This window comes from Pongo abelii, chromosome 13 (genome assembly GCF_028885655.2).
Source record: "Pongo abelii isolate AG06213 chromosome 13, NHGRI_mPonAbe1-v2.0_pri, whole genome shotgun sequence".
Taxonomy (NCBI): Eukaryota; Metazoa; Chordata; class Mammalia; order Primates; family Hominidae; genus Pongo; species Pongo abelii.
Genome location: NC_071998.2, coordinates 110,470,475 through 110,490,303, shown reverse-complemented (window position 1 = coordinate 110,490,303; position 19,829 = coordinate 110,470,475). Strand labels below are relative to the sequence as shown.

The 19,829-nt window shown below is 40.6% G+C and overlaps 1 protein-coding gene across 1 annotated transcript in view; it reads left to right on the top strand.

The window, feature by feature from the left end:
* The window catches only part of BRINP1 (BMP/retinoic acid inducible neural specific 1), a 198,886-nt gene that overhangs the window by 117,760 nt on the left and 61,297 nt on the right, over positions 1 to 19,829 (top strand). The window contains exons 3-5 of the mRNA XM_009244809.4: positions 2,763 to 2,953; positions 9,681 to 9,850; positions 13,136 to 13,241. Coding sequence (XP_009243084.1) covers positions 2,763 to 2,953; positions 9,681 to 9,850; positions 13,136 to 13,241 — 467 coding nt within the window. The remainder of the gene's footprint in view (positions 1 to 2,762; positions 2,954 to 9,680; positions 9,851 to 13,135; positions 13,242 to 19,829) is intronic.

The following is a 19,829-nucleotide window of genomic DNA, read 5'->3' as shown; positions in this document are numbered from 1 at the left end:
TCCCCACATCCTGTCAACTACTTGTTCCATCTTGTTGCCTCCCACACGCTCTTTTTCATGCTCCCACTATTTTATTCTGCCCTTCTCATAACATTCTCTGTATCCCTGCTCACCGTTCCTGACTTTTCCTCCCCATGGTTAGTTTTTTTGTTGTTTTTGTGTTTATTTGTTTCTCTTTTACTTTTAGAGACAAGGTCTCACTATGTTGTCCAGGCTGGTTTTGAACTCCTGAGTTCAAGTGATCCTCCTGCCTTGGCCACCTGAGTGGCTGGGGCTACAGGCGTGCACCACCATTCTGGCTGTTTTTGTTTTTAACCACACTTCATTGATCTAAATTCCATGCAAACTTAAAAACTATAGTTCAAACATGACCTCCTCTCTGAAGCTTTCCCTAGAGGCCTGATAAGTTCAGGTTCCTCCTCCCATGTCCTGTAGTCCTTGATTTATAATAAACTGAAAAGTCTTCCAGACTGTGAGCTTCTTAAGGACAGGGACTGTGACATGTGCATTCCCCTTCTGTGGACATCATATGTTGTCCTTAGTAGGTGTCTTGAAGTGTTCACTGAGTGCAGTTGATTGACTTAAGTACCTACAACAACATACAAGGTACTCAGTGGACATCAAATTTGAACTATGTCTTGAATTATGGACAGAGATTTCTTACTCAGACACAGACCATGATCTCTGAATCTTGGAAACATATTCTAATGTGAAAGCTTTTTTCAGACCCAGTGTTCTGTGAATCAGGGGTCAGACACCACCGCTAAATTACCAGGGCACATTCCGGCCAGATACCCCCACTGTTCTGCTTCTTCTTTGCCCTGTGTCCCTTTCCTCATTCGTCTCTCCCATCCTGTGGCAGGAGAGAGAGACCTTTTCATTAAACTCTGGTTCCCATCATTTATCTCAGCTGACCTTACAGCCCTCTTGTCTAGTCTGTTTTCCTCAAGGGACCGAGAGCATGTAACTCAGGCAGGTCGGAGAGCTGGTCATTCTGGGGGAGCTGCATCTTTGGTGGGAACTGTGATTGTTACTGAGCAAAAGCGACCTTCACTCAGTCCCTCTAAGTTTTCACTTGTACTCGGTTTGTATGCTCCAAGTTTACTGTATGTGAACTTTTAATGATTTACATGTACATGTCTGGGAACTTGTGAGAAAATAAAGTTATAAAACAATAATTCACATTAAATTAGCACCTTGCAGTTTCCAAAGGTATTTTGCACTCTATGTTTCATGTAATTCCTGCATCAGCAGTAGCAAATAGATAACATTAATTGAATTTTATAGATGAAGAAATGTAGGTCTAGAGAGGGGACAAGATCACAACACATAATTTGCAAGAGGGAGAGCGAGACTTGGACTTCCAAATTTGGTGTTGTTTGGTCTTGAGATCCTCTGTTATTAGTGAAAGCAAACATGGAAATTCTCCCACATGGTCTTTGGAACATAACTTAATTGCTTTAAAATACTAGGTGCTCAATGAATACATGTTAACATTTTGGATTAAAGTGAGCTCTGGGCTCAATATTTGATTTCTGGATTATCCTAGAACAGTCCTCAGGTTGCTTTGTGCCTTAGGTCCTGTCTACTGTTATACATCCTCCTTCTCACCCTCCCTCCCTCCTTCCCTCCCTCCCTCCTTCCTTCTTTCCTTCCTGCCTTCCTTTCTTCCTTCCTTCTTCCCTCCCTCCCTCTCTGTCTTTCTCTCTCCTTCCTTCCTTCCCTCCCTCTCTTTCTCTCTCCCTTCCTTCCCTCCCTCCCTTTCTTTCTTCCTCTCTCCCTTCCTTCCTTCCTTCCTTCTTCCCTCCCTCCCTCCCTCTCTCTCTCCTTCCTTCCTTCCTTCCCTCCCTTTATCTCTCCCTCTCTCCCTACCTTCTGTCCCTCCCTCCCTCTCTCCCTTCCTTCCTTCCTTCCCTCCCTCCCTTCCTCCCTCCCTTCCTCCCTTCCTCCCTCCCTTCCTCCCTTCCTCCCTTCCTCCTTCCCTTCCTCCCTTCCTTCCTTTCTTCCTTCCTTCCTTCCTTCCTCCCTCCCTCCCTCCCTCCCTCCCTCCCTCCCTCCCTCCCTTCCTTCCTACCTTCCTTCCTTCCTTCCTTCCTTCCTTCTTTCCATTTGTTTATTTCTCTGTCTGGCATTATCATGAATCCTGCCATGTAACAGGCACTGAGCTATATACAGGGCTGGGTTAGGGAGTGCCTAAGAAGATTCTATTCTTGTGATGTCATTTACAGTCTAGCAAGAGAGATGGACAGACAACTAGAAGACAATGGAGGACTCGGTCCTGTGATAGGTATCAGAAATGGATAATAATCCCCTGGCATAGGGCTAGTGTGATCATTATATAAGAGCTTAGGCATGATATTCTTGGGGACTATAAAATACCATGAAAATTTTCATCAGTACATTATCATCATCCATATTATCATCAGATTATTATTTTTATTACTCTTTCTTTTTCCTCAGTCCCTCTACCCAATCCCTAATAAAAGTAACTCCTGATATTTGTCTCTCTGGTGCTCTGTAAACAACTTGAGGACAATGATGTTGTTTATCTAGTTCAATATTCCTGTGATGAGAATAGTACTCAGTAAATATTTGTTGGTTGAAGATGATTGGAAGCTCTAGATCAAAGCATTACTTGACACATATTAAAATTGTAGGCACTTTCCCACTTAAGGAGATGTGCCTGGATGGATGGTTGGGTGGACTTTGGCTTGAGGGCAGTGGTGGTAAGTTGAGGAGTGTTGCTCATTTCTCCTGCCCAGGGAATTTGCCCGTTGGAAGGTGAGGAACACAGCCATCGAGAGGAGAGATCTGGTCCGCCATCCAGTGCCCCTCATGCCGGAGTTTCAAAGGAGCATCCGCCTGCTTGGCAGGAGACCCACCACTCAGCAGTTCATCGATACCATCATCAAAAAGTACGGCACCCACCTGCTCATCTCAGCCACATTGGGAGGTAGGTCAGCAGCCACTGGGCCAGAGCCTTCTCATGACTTTGGATTTGGGATGGAAGGGAGAGTGGGATGTCTTAACAGCAAAGCCTTCTTAGCTTCTCTGCCATTCTACATCACACAAAAGCATTTATAGCCAGGTAAGCCCAATTGTCTTGGCTGTTGTGATCATATCCGAGGAGGTGATTCAGTTCTATGGGACAGTGTAATTTGAGAGTTTACTAAATTTTCTGAAAATATGGCTTAACCTTGGAATTGGCTCCACTTGTTAGAAATGCCTAATCTGATCATTTTCTCAGTTCCTTTGGTCTAATCTGGGAAAATAATTAAATTTCAGATATTGTTTAGGGAATATGCTTTGTTTATTTAAGTCTACTTTAGAGACTGATAAATCGAGGTTATCATTTTACAAAGAGGCTATCATTTGTAACTCCTGTGGGCTTAGAGTAGGTTAATAGGAAAGCAGATTAATTGTTCCACCCCGCTCAGCCTTACCTATCCCTCCCCATCAGGGCCAGTCAGTTTTTGAGTGATCAAGGGTAAGAGGGCTGGATAAGGAGAGGAAATAAATGCAAAGACAATGAATGGAAAATAGTACAGACTAGTGCCTTTAGACGCTTGTGGATCTTGCCTGAATGCATCATTTAATATTATGAGCAATCCCTTAGGCACCAGTTTTGCCACAGTGACTGGATTCACTGAACTTTGAGGAAGCCCCTTTAGTGATAGAGCACTGTGCCACATACTCACAAAGTCGCCGGCTGCATTTAGGTATGGCCCATGCCCACTAGGAGAGATTGGCATATTGATACAGACAGGGTGGACTGAGGTATAATTATAACAGGGGATCTTCTCCTTCAGAGACATGTTGAGCACTACCAACTGGAGTGGTCAATACAGACTTCCTGGAGGAAGTGACAGTTTTGTTCACCAGGAGCTGGTTAAGTAAAGGGAGGTGGCAGAGCTTTCTAGGCTCAGCATACAATGTAGGAAGACCCGATTCATAATGTGGGGAATGTGGTGGAGAGATTGGTTAGGCAAATTTATTCATTCCGACAATAATATTATCCACTACTTAACAGTTATTTGCCATATAGCAGACATTGTACATTGTCTTTAGCCCTCAAAACTGCACATGATGTCATATTACGTCCATTTTATAAATAAGGAAGCTGAGACCCAGAAGAAGTACAGCTAGTAAGTGATAAAGCTAAGTTTTTAACTGTTTTCCATGCACAAAGCCTGCATTCTGTTTTTGATCCAATGTCAGTCATCTCTTTTTTTTTTTTTTTGAGACAGAGTCTCGCTTTGTCACCCAGGCTGGAGTGCAGTAGTGGCGCGATCTCGGCTCACTGCAAGCTCCGCCTCCTGGGTTCACGCCATTCTCCTGCCTCAGCCTGCCAAGCAGCTGGGACTACAGGCCCCCACCACCATGCCCGGCTAATTTTTTGTATTTTTTTTTTAGTAGAGACGGGGTTTCACCGTGTTAGACAGGATGGTCTCGATCTCCTGACCTTGTGATCCACCCGTCTCGGCCTCCCAGAGTGCTGGGATTACAGGTGTGAGCCACCGCGCCTGGCTGTCAGTCATCTCTTTAACCAACTCACTTCCCCACCAACCCAATACCCACTCCACCAACCAACCAACCAGCATGTGTTAGCTGTCTGTTGCCAGTTAGATATTAAGTAGGACTTTGAATATTAAATCATTAGTATAAATTCTATTCTGTTGTAAAGTAAAAATGAATTCATTTCTACATTAAGTGTAGCATTAACCTAAGCTCTTTTCTTTGGACATCCCCCCCTCCATTTCACTTGGGGGGAAAAAAGGCATTGAGACCAATTCAATTCTTCCATTAAAAGCTGTGCTCTTTCATGTCTGAGTTCCTGGAAACCCCAAGTAACCAAGACCTTTCTTCCTCAATGAAATATATTTTTAATTTCTCTGAGGCAAGGTGGTGAATTATTCACAGAGCCTTGTTCATCTCCTATTTTTACAACACAACATTTTAAAATATGCAAAGCTTTGGATTGAGATCTGGTGTTGGACAGCAGGCCCTAAATGTTCCCTCAGCCCTCAGTGTGGAGGAGTAGAGAGAGGGAAGGCAAAGAGGTTTACTGTTGGTTGAACACTATGTGCCATAAATGATGCAAAGCTCTTCCTACATCATCACTTCATTCATTCACTTATGGAAAACATGTTTTTTAAGAGCCTCCTCTGCAGTATGAGAGAAAGGAGGTGGGAAGTTGTAGGGAATGAAAGAGCAGGCTCTAGAGTTTGATCACCTGGCTTCTAGTCCTGCCTCTGGCTGTTCACCAGCTTAGTGTCACTGTATTAGTCAGGGTTCTCTAGAGCGACAGAACTAATAGGATAGATGTATATATAAAGGGAATTTATTCAGGAATATTGACTCACACAATCACAAGGTCCCATAATAGGTCATCTGCAAGCTGAGGAGCAAGGAAGCAAGTCCGAGTCCCAAAGCTGAAGAACCTGGAGTCCGATGTTCAAGGAGAGGAAACATCCAGCAGGGGAAAAAGATGTAGCCTGGGAGGCTAAGCCAGTCTAGTCTTTTCACATTCTGCCTGCTTTCGTTCTAGCCACGGTGGCAGCTGATTAGATTGTACCCACACAGATTATGGGTGGGTCTGCCTTTCCCAGTCCACTGACTCAAATGTTAATCTCCTTTGGCAACACCCTCACAGACACACCCAGGAACAATACTTTGCATCCTTCAATCCAATGAAGTTGACACTCAGTATTAACCATCACAGTCACCTTGGCAAGTAACTCGATCCTCTAAGCCTCAGTTTCCTCTTTCGTAAATAGTTACAATAATAGTCCTTCATGCATATTGCAAAAATTAAATAAAATTATCTATTGAAAGTGCTTAGCACACTGTCTGACACTTAACAAATTGTTGCTATGTTACTATTCTTGTTCTTACTATTATTGTTATTACTTAATGGGGCTAAGAAACTTGGGAATCCAGATTAAGACCCAATTCTGCTACTCACTAGATGAGTAGGAGACACTGAGAAATTCACTTTTCTGTCTGAATATAAATTTCTTTATCTATAAACAAGGAGGTGCAAATAATTTTATTCACTATAACTTTTTTTCTAAGACCACTGTGTTCATTGAGAAAAAATGCTTTGATAAACTCTTTGACGTGTCAGGTAAGTTCACAAGGGGATAATCAAATACTAAAAGATGCTTCTTAACCTGTCACCTATGAGACAAATAAATGTGTTTGTTTCGCTCTTTAGGAAGAGGAAAGAGGAAGGGAAGGCTATGGGAATGGAGAAGCAGAGGTGATGGGAGGGCCAACAAATAAGAGATTTCCATGGGATCTCCAGGTTTTTGGTGAAATCTGTTAAACTAATAAAATACATCATGTGAATACTCTTATGAAGGGGGGTGAAGGGAAAAACACACAAGAAAACAAGCATAGAAATTTTCCTTAGTCCCCCTGATGACCATATCTTGGGGCTGAAGGAACCACCTTGGAGACTGGGTGCCTGTGTGACATGTGTGATTAAGCTTGGATGTATGACTATGTGTGCATGGAAGTACATCTGTGTAAACAGATGTGCACAAATGCCTACCTATATAGACAGATGTTCACAAAGCCTATTCCTGCTTAGATATAAGTTAATTTATACATGAGCATGTATTCATGCACATTGCACACACGTGTACACATCACTCACATATATGGTTGCAACATGTATGTGTGTGTGTGTGTATGTGAACTTGCACATGTATATGAGCATGTGTATTGCATGGATGTCTTTTTATACATGAGGGCTCATCTTTTTTGTTTATTTGTATATTCATTATTTCCCTCCCTGCATTTTGGGAGAAGTCCCCTTTACTAAGAGGAAGGCTGAGAATAAAATCCCAGGGGCTCAGAAGGAAAGGAAGAGTTATGTCCCAGAGGGCTAAAGTCCAGACACCTCATCTCCTATCTGGGAGCAAAATCTCCTATTGACTCAAAGAGTAATAGGATCAGCTTCCACTCTTCCTCATTCCCTTTGACAGTCCCCTTTTCTTCACCTCTGAGACAAGGTGCTGCAGAGTGAGGCGAAGTCTCCTGGAGAACAGAAAAACTCAGAAAAGGCCTATGTAGGGTGAAAAGGCAACTTGCAGGAATGCCCAAGGGGGAAAGCAATTCTAAACAGAACATTCTCTTAATAAACAAGAAATTAAGCCTTAATAATGCAGCAAGAAGCCCATTAACCCCTCTTGATCTAAAGGTTTGCTTCTGCCAGTTCTCAGTCCAGAGGGAACCAGGCTTGTTTCACCTTCTTCACAGGCCCCTAAGAGAGCCTGAGCTGACACATGGAACATTTATTTCCTCTGCCTCGTGGCTCAAACTCTTAGCATATTCACTTGTTTAACTTTTGCCTTTCCACTCAGCTGTCTGTTCATCTATACACCCATCCACTCATCTATCTATCTATCTACTTATCCATCAACTGATAACTGAACATCTATTCTTCATCAGACCCTAGGATAAGCATTGGAACATTAGAAAGATGAATTGGGTGGAGTCCTTCTTCCCCTGCTCCACTTCCTATGGCCCCCGGAACTCAAAGTCTAATTGGATATAGCATCAGTTTTAAGCCAAATCTATTCAGGTTGCTGTGGGGGCCAAAGGATAGACAATCATGTATTACTACATAACAGTAAAGCTTCTGGGGAAACTGCAAACGCAAGTGCTTTACCATGAACTCAACTCAAGCCTTGGCCTGTAAAACCTGAGAGTTATTAATCTAGTTCAGGTAAGGAGTGAAGGACTAAGGGAAGGCATCCCAGAAGTGATGTCTTCGGTGATACCTGAAGGATGACTATAAGTTAGCCGGGAGAAAAACAGAAAAATAGAAGTCCTAACAACGAGGGGAAATGGGGCACATTTGTACAGGGTAGAGCAAACACAGAGAGCAGCAAAAGTTATAGCTGGAGTGCCCAGATCATCCAGGCCTTGTGGTCCACATTATCTACAGGATGCAGGTGCCCACCCTTTCTCTGGTCTGCGTTGCATTCTGTACACTCCCCTACCTTGGCTATTCACCTGGTATATTAAAATGATCTCCTATGACTCTGTATCCCTAGACCAGCACTAGCCAATAGATATATGATGTCACCCCAGGTGTGAGTCACATAAGCTCCTTTTAAATTTTCTTGCAGCTACACTGAAAAAGACAAAAAGGAGAAATCACTTGAGAAAAAAAGGACAAATCAATTGAACAAACATTTTTACACTGTTGGTGGGAATGTAAATTAGTTCAACCATTGTAGAAGAGAGTGTGGTGATTCCTCAGAGATCTAGAATGAGAAATACCATTTGTCCCAACAATCCCATTACTGAGCATATATCAAAAGGAATATAAATCATTCTATTACAAAGATGCATGCACACATATGTTCATTGCAGCACTATTCACAATAGCAAAGACATAGAATCAACTCAAATGCCCATCAATGATAGACTGGATAAAGAAAATGTGGTACATATATACCATGGAATACTATGCAGCCCAAAAAAAGAATGAGATCATATCCTTTGCAGGGACATGTATGGAGCTGGAAGCCATTATCCTCACCAATCTAAGGCAGGAACAGAGAACAAAACACCACATGTTCTCACTTAGAGCTGAACGATGAGAACACATGGACACAGGGAGGGCAACAACACACACTGGGTCCTGTCAGAGGGTTAGGGTGGGGGAGCGTTAGGAAAAATAGCTAATGCATGCTGGGTTTAACACTTAGGTGATGGGTTTATAGGTGCAGCAAACCACCATGGCACACGTTTGTTTACCTATGTAACAAAACTGCACATCCTGCACATGTACCCCAGAACTTAAAAAAAAAGTTTGCACCAGTTTCTGATAACGTAGCTTCAGGTTTTCAACTGTTTACCAAATAAAGCATCTTAGAATGAAAAAAAAAAAAGAAAAAAGAAACATGCCCTTGTTCACAAAGTTGATAGAGAGCAGAGGCAGCTCCCTGGAGCTTCCTTTCTGGAGTTCTGGAGAAACAGTTCTTTATCCAAATTAAAAGTCATCATAGTTTAGCAGTGTTACTGATCTATGTGTGCGTGTCTAAGAAAAACTTCATAGAAGAAAATGTATAAATTTTTATATTTGCATCTACATTTATTTAAACATGTCTGTCATTCATCCATTTGCTTCCATCCAAATATCTATCTTTCTAGCTATCCACCATTCATTTATCTATTAAGAAAAGATCAGGGGGAGGGGAAAGAGAAAAAGGAAAGGAGAAAGAAATGAAGGAAGGAGAGACGGGAGAGTAGAGGAAAAGGAGGAACTGCGTGATAATGAGGAGACAAAGGAGGAGGAGAAAAGAATGAGAAGAGAATGTCTATGCCACATGTGCCATTGTATAGAAGAGACTGAACTTTCTTGAAAGAGGGGAAGAGGGTTTTGTTATAAGATGATGCTGGTGAGAAGCATGAAGTCAATTATTAGGGGCTGGACTTTGTTGTTGGGGGTTTTTTTAATGATCCTTGTCCTAATGAAGCCTGGTGTTTACAGCCACCTCTAGACAGTTTATTTTCATTGTGCCTTTGATTTTTAGAGGCAGAAGGAAATGTGGGCCACATTGGTTGGAGATTTAAGGCTGTTTTCAGCATCCAGGTCCCATACCTGTCCTCTCACATGAAAGAGCGACAAACCTTCTTATCTATTTTTCTTTCCCATCCAGGGGAGGAGGCTTTGACCATGTATATGGACAAAAGTCGCCTCGACAGGAAGTCAGGGAATGCCACTCAAAGTGTTGAAGCTCTGCACCAGCTTGCATCATCCTACTTTGTTGACCGTGATGGCACCATGAGGAGGCTTCATGAGATCCAGATATCAACTGGAGCAATCAAGGTACAGCTTCGGGGTGGATTTGGGTGACAGGTTCTCAATACAACAGCACTGCAATGCAGGCATTCTGAGAGTGGATGGACAGATGTAATTTCTGGGTTCATAACCATGTAGCTCGTGATGCCCTCTGCCAGCTGCTTTGACTGATATTGTCACATACCCTGTAATTAATATCAGTGTGCACTGTCATTCCAGTGGCCATATGTACTGATTTGCTAGAGTATTCTGGCTATAGTCATGGCATAACTATCAACAGTTCTCTCATTCAGTCTTCTGTATGGAGATTATCAGATCCCCTTTCTAGAGAAGAAACAGAGACTACGAAGAGGTAAATGATTTTCCCGAGGTCTCAGAGATAGCAGCGATTAGATTACTGATGCCTAGCTCAGCAATATTTTAAACATCTATGTTTTTTATTCTTTCCTCCCCACTCACCATTTTACAGATGGGAAAACTGAGGCTAAAGGTTTAAAGCCTTTTTCTGAGGGCTACGCAGTTAGAGAATATCTTAACAGGGACTAGAACTCTGCTCTCAAGACCAGCGGTCAGCAAAAGTTTTCTGTACAAAACCAAACAATAATTATTTTAGGCATGGTGGGCTGTATGGCCTGTGTTGCTATTACTCACCTCTGCTGTTGTAGCATAAAAGCAGTCATAGATGATATAAAAACAAATGGGCATGGCTGTATTCCAATATGACTATATTTACCGAAACAGGCACTCTGTGGTTTGCTGATCTAGGCTCGTCTACACCAGCACCGTCCAGTAGTACCTTCTAAGATGGTGGAAAGGCCCTGTATCTGTGCTAGCCGAGATAGTAGCCACTAGTCACCTGGGGTTATTGAACACCTAAAATATGGCTACCAAGGAGTTCATTGTTTAAGTTTATTCCATTTTAGCTAATTAAAAATTAAATGGTCACATTGAGAAAAGCAGCCCTGGACTTTCAATTCAGTGCTTAGAGCACAGGAACTTTAACAAGATTCCATTTTAAACACAACAAATTCAGACAGCCTCTATAAAGAGAATGTGGGAGGACATCCTCGACATAAAATGTTTGCTCTTCTGAGGGTTTCAGTGCAGATGTTTCCATCTCAAGTGTTCTTTAACCAGATTATGCCTGCATTTCACATCTCAGTCTTTACTCTAATTTCTTCTAAAGAAAATGCAGACCTAGCCTTATATTAAGACTTTCCAAGATATCTGTAGGGAAAAAGGGTGAGGATAAGGCCAAGGGGTCTTACCCTGCCAAGGCTGGCCGATGAGTCAGAAATTGACTAAGGAGAGAGAAAAGTGTGGGAGGGAGAGAGTTACTGAGGAGGGAGGTAGTAAGGACAGAAATAAATCAGACTGACAAACAAAGGGCCGGTTTATCCGAAAAGAATCGCCTATATTTGGGAGATTATGTTGTTAGGGAACTCAGCGCAGAGAGACGGATCTTTATGAAGCCATCGGAGTCAGAGTGCCGCAGAGGCCTGGTTTTCATTATCACCGAATGGTTCTCTCTCCGCTGGATGGGATGCGGAATTGAGATATTGAAGCTCTGTTAGAAGATAATCCTCTTTTGTGTATCCTAGAAGTGCAGTCTGCCTCCATAGGAGGAATTTCTCAGAGAAATTGCAGAGGCCACTCAAGAAACCATTTCTTATGGTAGGCACTGTCTTCTGCACTTAATTTGGCCCTTGGATTTTTCATGCATTTCTTGCCACTACCTCAAGACCGAGCTGTCTAAAACTTGTCTCACTATTGGGTCTGTTTTTGTTGTCGTTGTTGTCTTTTTGAGATGGAGACTCGCTCTGTTACCTAGGCTGGAGTGCAATGGCGCGATCTCGGCTCACTGCAACCTCCAATTCCCGGTTTCAAGTGATTCTTCTGTCTCAGCCTCCCAAATAGCTGGGACTACAGGTGTACGCCACCACGCCCAGCTAATTTTTGTATTTTTAGTAGAGATGGGGTTTCACCATGTTGGCCAGGATGGTCTCGATCTCTTGACCTTGTAATCCACCCACTTCGGCCTCCCAAAGTGCTGGGATTACAGTCATGAGCCACTGCAGCTGGCCTGGGTCTGTTTAAGACCAGCCACTAACCCGGGTGTAGAAGTTTTGCCCATTCACCGTTCTCCCCAGCAGAGGTATCTTTAGGAAAATAAATTGGTAAGTTTAACTCTCTCTCAATAATAAATATGTTATTATTTTGTATATAAAAATAAATTATTTGTAAAACAAAACGAAAAATACAAAACCTAATTATTCCCCATTTACTAAATATGACTGCACCCGAAGTGCTAAACCCTTCAAAAATATAATCTCTTGACCCTATTTTGGTGACTAATAGCATTACTAACATTTTATAGATGGGGAAGTTGAGGCTTAGAAAGAGAAAGTTACTGATCCAAGGTTTCACAGCTGGAAAAGGGCAGAGAAGGTGCATGTAGCTGCCTCCAAGTCATTGTTCCCTACAATGGATGCTGTGTTTTTATAGCTGAATGCAAACTTCAAAACAACCCTAAATAATGGGAAGCAAAGGCTAAATAAATGAAGAGGCTTCTTTTCATACTAAGCCATTCTTAGTTCAAGGTTATCTTTTTGAATAGCTGTTCCTCTCTTACCCACTACCTCAAGTCTTTCTAAGACAATGTTTTGGAAATGCACATCCACAGGATTGGGTCATTTTCTCCTGTGGCAGCACAGTGCTTCTTGCTAAAACTTCTTTAGGAAAATGGGCATCGTTTTCTTGTTCTTGCCTAATAATAGTGTATATGTACTCATTATAACTTATAGAGCCATTTTGTAATAAGGTACCCAATATGGAACACATGCCATGTGCCAGGCGTTTAGACCCATCGTACCTGGTCTCACAACCTCTCTGGAAGAGATTTACTAGCTTTGATTTGCAGATACTTAGAGAAGTTAATTGGCTTCCCTAGGTCCCAGGGTAAATACATGGCCTAGGCAGGATTTAACACTATTTTTTCTGATTCCAAAGCCAATGCTTTTGAAATATAGTGTGTCAACTTATAAGTTCATGTCTACTTGCAGCCACCGTGTGAAGTGAGAACCAGTGGTAGGAACAGGCATGCACTCTGTGTGCTTGACCACCCTCCTTACCTGTCTACTCAGTGACAGCTGTGCTTGGTCCCAGACACAAGCACGGAGCTCAGAAAGTGACCATTGACTCAAACCAGGAGGCCTTTTCTGCTGGCTTTGCTCTGCTGGGGCATGACTCTTTGGGGTATGTCCTAGACAAGGACTGCTGTCTCACACCTATCTTATTTGATATCTACTGCAGGTCACAGAGACACGCACTGGGCCTCTGGGCTGTAACAGCTATGACAATCTGGACTCTGTGAGTTCCGTCCTTCTGCAAAGCACGGAGAGCAAACTGCACCTTCGAGGTAGGAAGGCAGTGGAAAAAGTGGGGTCAGTTGGGGGAAACATCATGGATGTGATATGTGGGAGAGGGGATCAGGAGGGATGGAGTGAAGGGAGAATAAAGAAGAGGAAGCATAGAAAATCTAATGAAAACTGCAAATATGGAAATTAGACAGTTATGATACCATGTATACATATATGTTTAGAATTTTAACATATGCAGGACATTAAATTCATGATTATTAATTAATTTTCAGATAGTAAGGAAATGTGAGCTTTAATTAATTTGTATTTATAAATCTCTATATTTCTTTGGTGTCTGTATATGTCAAGTTTACGTTTGGGGCTCCATATACATTCTTTTAAAGAAAATATATCCTTTAAAATAGTAATTTCATCCTTATTAATTCACATCATAAAAAGGAGAGGAGATTGCAGTGAAAAGTTGGACAAGGCTTTAAGTACACATAGCACTGTTTTTAAAAAGTATAACGTATTATATCAAAAAAAGTGAGGATTTTAATTTTTCACATGTGAAGACTAAGTGAATTATATTGCATTAATACAACATAATATTAAACTGGTACTGATGTTTATAAAGAATTTCCAATAATATGTAAAAATTATTTGATATAATGTTAATAAATAAAAGGTTTCTGATGGAATGGATGGCATGATCTTCATAATTTAAAGAGATAAATAAAAATAGGCCAGGTGCAGTGGCTCACACCTGTAATCCCAGCACTTTGGGAGGCCGAGGTGGATGGATCACAAGGTCAGCAGTTTAAGACCAGCCTGGCCAATATGGTGAAGCCCAGGTTCTACTAAAAATACAAAAATTAGCTGGGCGCCGTGGTGTGTGCCTATAGTCCGAGCTATTCGGGAGGATGAGGTAGGAGAATCGTTTGAACCCAGGAGGCAGAAATTGCAGTGAACCGAGGTCGCGCCACTGCACTCCAGCCTAGGGGACAGAGCAAGATTCTGTCTCAGTAATAATAATAATAATGGCCGGGCGCGGTGGCTCACGCCTGTAATCCCAGCACTTTGGGAGGCTGAGGCGGGCGGATCACGAGGTCAGGAGATCGAGACCATCCTGGCTAACACGGTGAAACCCCATCTCTACTAAAAATACAGAAAGTTAGCCGAGCGTGGTGGCAGGCGCCTGTAGTCCCAGCTACTCGGGAGGCTGAGGCGGGTGAATGGCGTGAACCCGGGAGGTGGAGCTTGCAGTGAGCCAAGATCAAGATCGCGCACCACTGCACTCCAGCCTGGGCAACAGAGCAAGACTCTGCCTCAAAATAATAATAATAATAATAATAATAATAATAATAATAATAATGTAGCAAGGAAATATGCCCAGGTATTAGAAGAGCTTACCTCTGGATCTCTAAGTTACTGATGATGTATTTTAGGCATCTAGTTTCTTTTCTAAATTCTCTACAATGATCATGTATTAACTTTAGAGTCAGAAAAAAAATGATGTGCTTTAACTTTGAGCAGACTAAAAATGTGACTTTCTAGAAAGGTATATGATAAAGGTGATTCTGAATGTCAGTGGGAGGAAGTTGGGTTGAGATTGCCAGGTAAAGCTAAGAGGAGACTAATGTGACTTTTATTTTCTGGTTCCTTTTGGCAACTCTTTGATTCATGCTTCTGTTACAGAAGGTGGTTAGAAAACATCTTCTGTTTTCTAACATGCATGGAGGGCTTGGTAGTGTCACTTGAGGGCAGTGAATGAAAATCCCTCAGGGAAATTCAGGCCAAGAAAGTGGTTTACTATTAAATAACAAAACACAACACACTAGAAACTTAAATACATGGAGCGTAACCCTACCCTCTTTAGCAGAAAAAAGAGTAGACAGAAAAGAGTAGCAGAAAAAAGAGTAGACAGAAAGAAGAGTAGACAGAACGATTTACTAATGCCTGTTAAGAAAGTAGATAAGAAAGACAGATATTCCTTGTGTGTGCCAGGGTTTTCAATGTGTTAGTTCATGTGATACCTGTAGAGACTGTGTGAAGTGCGAGCCAGGATTTGAATCCAGGCAGTGAAGCTCCAGTCTGTGTTTGATCACCCTGCTGTGCATACTGAGGGTGGAAAGATTGTGAGTTATAATTGGAACAAAAATAGAAGGAATTAATGACATATTCCTACCAAGGAAATTACTGAGATCTTAGGGACATTTAGAGGTTGATTTACCTGAAGCCAGTGAAGCTTAAGGTTCCAGGATTCTGCACCTTCCAAGTGACCACATTTTCTCATTCTAAATACACACTTGGTTTCACATCTAATTTTGAATTTATTTTTTAAATAAAACAGCTATTGTATAAGACTTATGTTCTCCAAAATCTAGATCTGCCATGATAACATTATTAGAAGGATGCTATGAATGGAAAGGGCAGTGGCAGGCCTACTGTCCTACCCTAGATGGGTTAGAGTACACCTGGATGATTGGATCCGTGTTTGAGCATCACACTCCAGGAGGGATGTTGAGAAACTGCAGTTTTTCTTGAGAAAGTGTTTTACTATGATAAATAGTAAAAGAAAGTTAAATTGAAGCAAAAATGACTTGCTGCAGATATCTAAAAGGCTGTCTTGCAGAAAAGATAATCAATCCCATTAATATTAATAAAATGGACCAATCCCAATCTAGTAGGAAGGGGGAAGTTACAAGGATCCCAGCTTTTAACTCAATGTAAAATGGATCTTTCTGGTACACATTTATGACCAAACCTGGAATGATCTGCTGAAGGATGCAGTGACTCCCTGTTATCAGAGAATTATATTTGGTACAAATGTTATAGAGATTATTTAAGCATCAGTTAGGTTGGGTGATTGAAGCAGGTGGTTTTAAGTTCTTCTCAACACTGATTCTAGGATTTTATGAAAATGATGAATTATAAAACCTTTATTGAGACTAACTACATGCCAAAGCCAATACTAGACCCCGGGCATATAATCATAAATCAGTTCAAGTCAACAAATGTATTTTTTAAAGAACTCATGTTGGTAATGAGATAGACAAAAAAATAAAGTCGTGAACAAGACAGACATTGTTTCTGCCCCAAGGAAATATACATTCTGTTAGAGAAGATGAGCTTCAAACAAACAAGAGTGGTATAATAAATTTTAATGGAGAAAAAGTATAAGGTTTATATGGCACGAGATAGCATAGGGACTTAACGTACCAGGGAGTCAGGAAAGTTTTCTGCCAAAAAGATATATAGGATAAGACCTGAAGGATGAATAGGAGGACAGAGGCATGGATAGAGAGGCAGACAGAGGATCTTTATGAAGGGGTATTCAAAGAAATAAGAAACTCGTGTGAGATTAAAGCACAGACATCAATGGTGAGAAAGACAAGATAATCTTTCAAGTCCTAGAAGGCTTCTGCAGCACATTAATGAGTTGAAAGTTAATTTGAGAGCAATGGATACCATGGAATGGTTTTTTAAAAAGAAGTAGCATGAAGAGATTGATATTTTAGAAGATCATTCTGACTCTTGTGTGGGCAGTTAATTAGAGGGGGTAGATTAGAGGTTGGTGACAGTTAGGGAGCCACTAGAGAACTCAAGAGGAAATGCCACAGATTTAGACCATGGGGGTACCAGTTGAAATGGAAGGAAATGGAGCAATTCCAGAGTTACTTAGGAGGCACTGTGATGAGGATTTAGTGAAAAGACCATAAAGAATTTAGACAATTGGGTGAATGGCTTGTGGGGATGAGATAGAAAGGATAGATGGGCAAGTATCTATGATTCAAGATAATATATAACCTAATAGTCATAATAAAATAAGACATGGCATTATGGGGATTCAGAAAAGGGAGTGATTCATTTTGTCTGTTCAGGTAGAGGAGTCATAGGAAAAAAAAAATATCTGAGGAAGTATCATATTCTCCTAGTGGAAGGCAAAAGAAAAGTGCTTCCAAAATATAAGACAGATTATCTCGTGATTTTTGAGTGAGCTCATATTTATTCAGTAGGATGCAAAAAAAAAAAAAAAAAACACTAAGTATAAGGAAAAAAGGGCTGATAAATTGGATACATTGAAATTACAATTTATGTTCATCAAAATACTATTAATATTATAAGAATACAAGCCATAGAGTGGAAGAAAATATTTGTAATACATGTGCCTGACAAAGAACACTTATAGAATACAGAATATACATATTTTTAAAACTTCTGAAGTCAAAAAGAAAAAGGGAAATAGTCTTGTAAGAAAAGAAAATGAATGAAAGACATAAACAAGCACTTCACAAACAAGAGTGTCAAAATTCCAGATAAACACTTAGGTGCTCAACTCTCCTAGTCAGGAAAAAAAGTGTAAATTAAAGTCACAATTTAATATCATAACACAGCAATGAGTATGACTCAAATCAAAAAGACTGACTATATCAAGGAGGGACAATGTGAAGCAATGGGAACTTAGGCACATTGCTTATAGGAACACAAATTGGTACAACCACTTCGGAAAATTCTTGGCAGTATCTACAAAAGACTGCACTTGTCCTTAGCCTATGACCCATCAATTCTGACTCCTATGAAAACATGCTCAGAAGACATAAATGTTCACAGCAGCTCTATTTCAAATAACTCCAACTGGAAACAGCCCAAATGTCCATCAACAAGAAAATGGATAAATAAATTGTCATACATTCAAACAATGAGCTTACCATACAGAAATAAGAAAGAATAAACCACTGTTTCATACAACAATATGGAAGAATCTTACAAACACAGCATTGAGTGAAACAAGTTAGACGTAAATGAGTACAGGCTGTGGGATTCTATTCCTAGATGGGTGAAAAAAAAGTAAAAACAAATATACGGTTTTAGGAGTCCAGAGAGTGTTAACCTTTAGGGAGAGGAATGGGGTAGTGGCTGAAGGGGTGAGAGACATTTCTGGGGATATTGGTAATGTTCTGTTTTTTTATTCCGGTTGGTAATACATGGATGTGTTTGCTTTGTGAAAATTCAAAAAGCTGCACATGCTTTATTTGTATGTATGCATTTCTGCGTATACAATACGTATCTATTTAGGTTTTATTTAATAACGTGTCCCATGTTGACATTCTCCGCAAAGAGAGAACATGAATAAAGCAGAGAGGCGTGGGAAAGTGGGAGGTGGTTCAGCCCAGCTGGAGGACAGGCTGCATGAACTGAGGTTAGAGGAGCCAGGAATGGCAATAGATATTATTTTTTTCAGTGCTTCCTCATATGCCAGAGATTGTGCTAATTTATTTTGATTAGATTTATTTTTGCTTATTTATGTATATTTTTATTTTAACTTGTTTTTATTTTATAATTGTATTTATTATATTTTTAATCCTCAACATGATTCCCATGAAGAAGGCATAAATAACATTCCCATTTTTGCAGGTGAAGAAACTGGGGCCTAGAGAGGTTATTCAATAAGTGGCTGAGCTGGAGTTTTAACTCAGCCTAACTTCAAGCTTCTTCAAATGTTTCCTCTATATTTCTCTATTCCTCTTCTCATTCCTTTGAATGAGGCTGGGAGGGCAGATTCTGCAGAAGGCTACTTTAGTGGATTGAGAACAATATCAATGGCACTCTAATGACTTTCACCTTGTGATGTTTCATGAAATGTTTATTAAAACAAGGCAAAGGTAAAGCAAAATAGAAAAAAACAAAGAACAGGATTGGAGGAGATTAGAAATGAGAAAGAAAGCATCATGAGAATGATCAGAGGCTATTAGTAGTCATAGCAGTAACAGCTCAAATAGTGGTAATAACACTAATGGCAATGATAACTTCTTATTTTCATACTTCTTTTTCCAAGAAGCCCATTGAATGTTTTACCAACATTGTCATGTAATTTAATCTAGTATCCATATGGCGAAGTATACAGGGAGCAAAGCTGTGCGTCAGTAGCACACTGATGTGGAAAGGGATGCAGAGAGAATATTTTGCTGAAATCTGTGGATGATACAGAAATTTATTCTTTCATACATTTACTCATTTATTTATTTAATATTTACGGAGCACCAACTGTATGGTCAGGTATGTTTTTTAAAGCCAGATATACAGCAGTGAATAAGATAAATGAATCATTTTTGAGCTTATAATTGATGTGTGGGTATGGCGAAAGCAGACAATAAACAAATAAAAAAACTTCTTTATAATCAGAGAAATAATGAAGGAGCAGGTCATGTAGAAACTCGTAGACCATGGCAAAAACTTTATATCAGATTTTACTCTAGATGCAATGAGAAGCAATTGAAAATTTAGGCAGAGAAGTAACTTGACCTGACTTAGATTTTAAATAGATAACTACGGCTATTGAGTAAGAAAGACTGTAGAGGGCAAGAACAGTTGTAGGATATCAGTTGTTAGGAGGCTGTCATATTTATCCAGGTGAGAGAACACAGTGGCTTAGATCATGATAGTTGCATACAGGTGGTGAGACGTGACTGAATTTATGGATGAATTTTTAAGGTTAGCCTGACATGATTTGGTAATGAACTCAAAAGTATTTGTGACAGAGAGAAGTCAAGGATGACCCCAAAGTTTTGCCTGAGCAACTACAATGGTAGAATTGTCATATTGCTGTGATGAGACTGGTAAGGACCAGTTTTGATGGGACATGT